Here is a 209-nt window from a genome sequence, read left to right as displayed (position 1 = left end):
AGCCCTCAACGCCGCCTCTTCGCAGGTCTCGAGAATCTGCACAAGATGACGAACGCCGCGCCCATGGTCCTCCGTCTGGAGGTAAAGGCGTTCGACGGCGCGAGTCGCTGGGCCGAGTGGGACACCTTCAGCGTCGCCGGCAGTGAGACGCAGTAGGTTTAGAGAGGAGAGGCAGAGAAGGATTGAGGGAGAACCAGAGGAGGATTGTG

General features: G+C 61.2%; 1 protein-coding gene across 1 annotated transcript in view; it reads left to right on the top strand.

The window, feature by feature from the left end:
- LOC119590598 (fibrinogen C domain-containing protein 1-like) overlaps positions 1-209 on the top strand; it is a gene marked incomplete in the record, with an annotated part of 13,721 nt that overhangs the window by 11,738 nt on the left and 1,774 nt on the right. Inside the window, 1 exon segment of the mRNA XM_037939274.1 lies at positions 26-152. Within this exon segment, the coding sequence (XP_037795202.1) occupies positions 26-152 (127 nt within the window).

Source organism: Penaeus monodon, chromosome 27, assembly GCF_015228065.2.
Source record: "Penaeus monodon isolate SGIC_2016 chromosome 27, NSTDA_Pmon_1, whole genome shotgun sequence".
Classification (NCBI taxonomy): domain Eukaryota; kingdom Metazoa; phylum Arthropoda; class Malacostraca; order Decapoda; family Penaeidae; genus Penaeus; species Penaeus monodon.
Note: the sequence above shows the minus strand (reverse complement) of the source record. Positions and strands in the feature narration are given on the sequence as shown.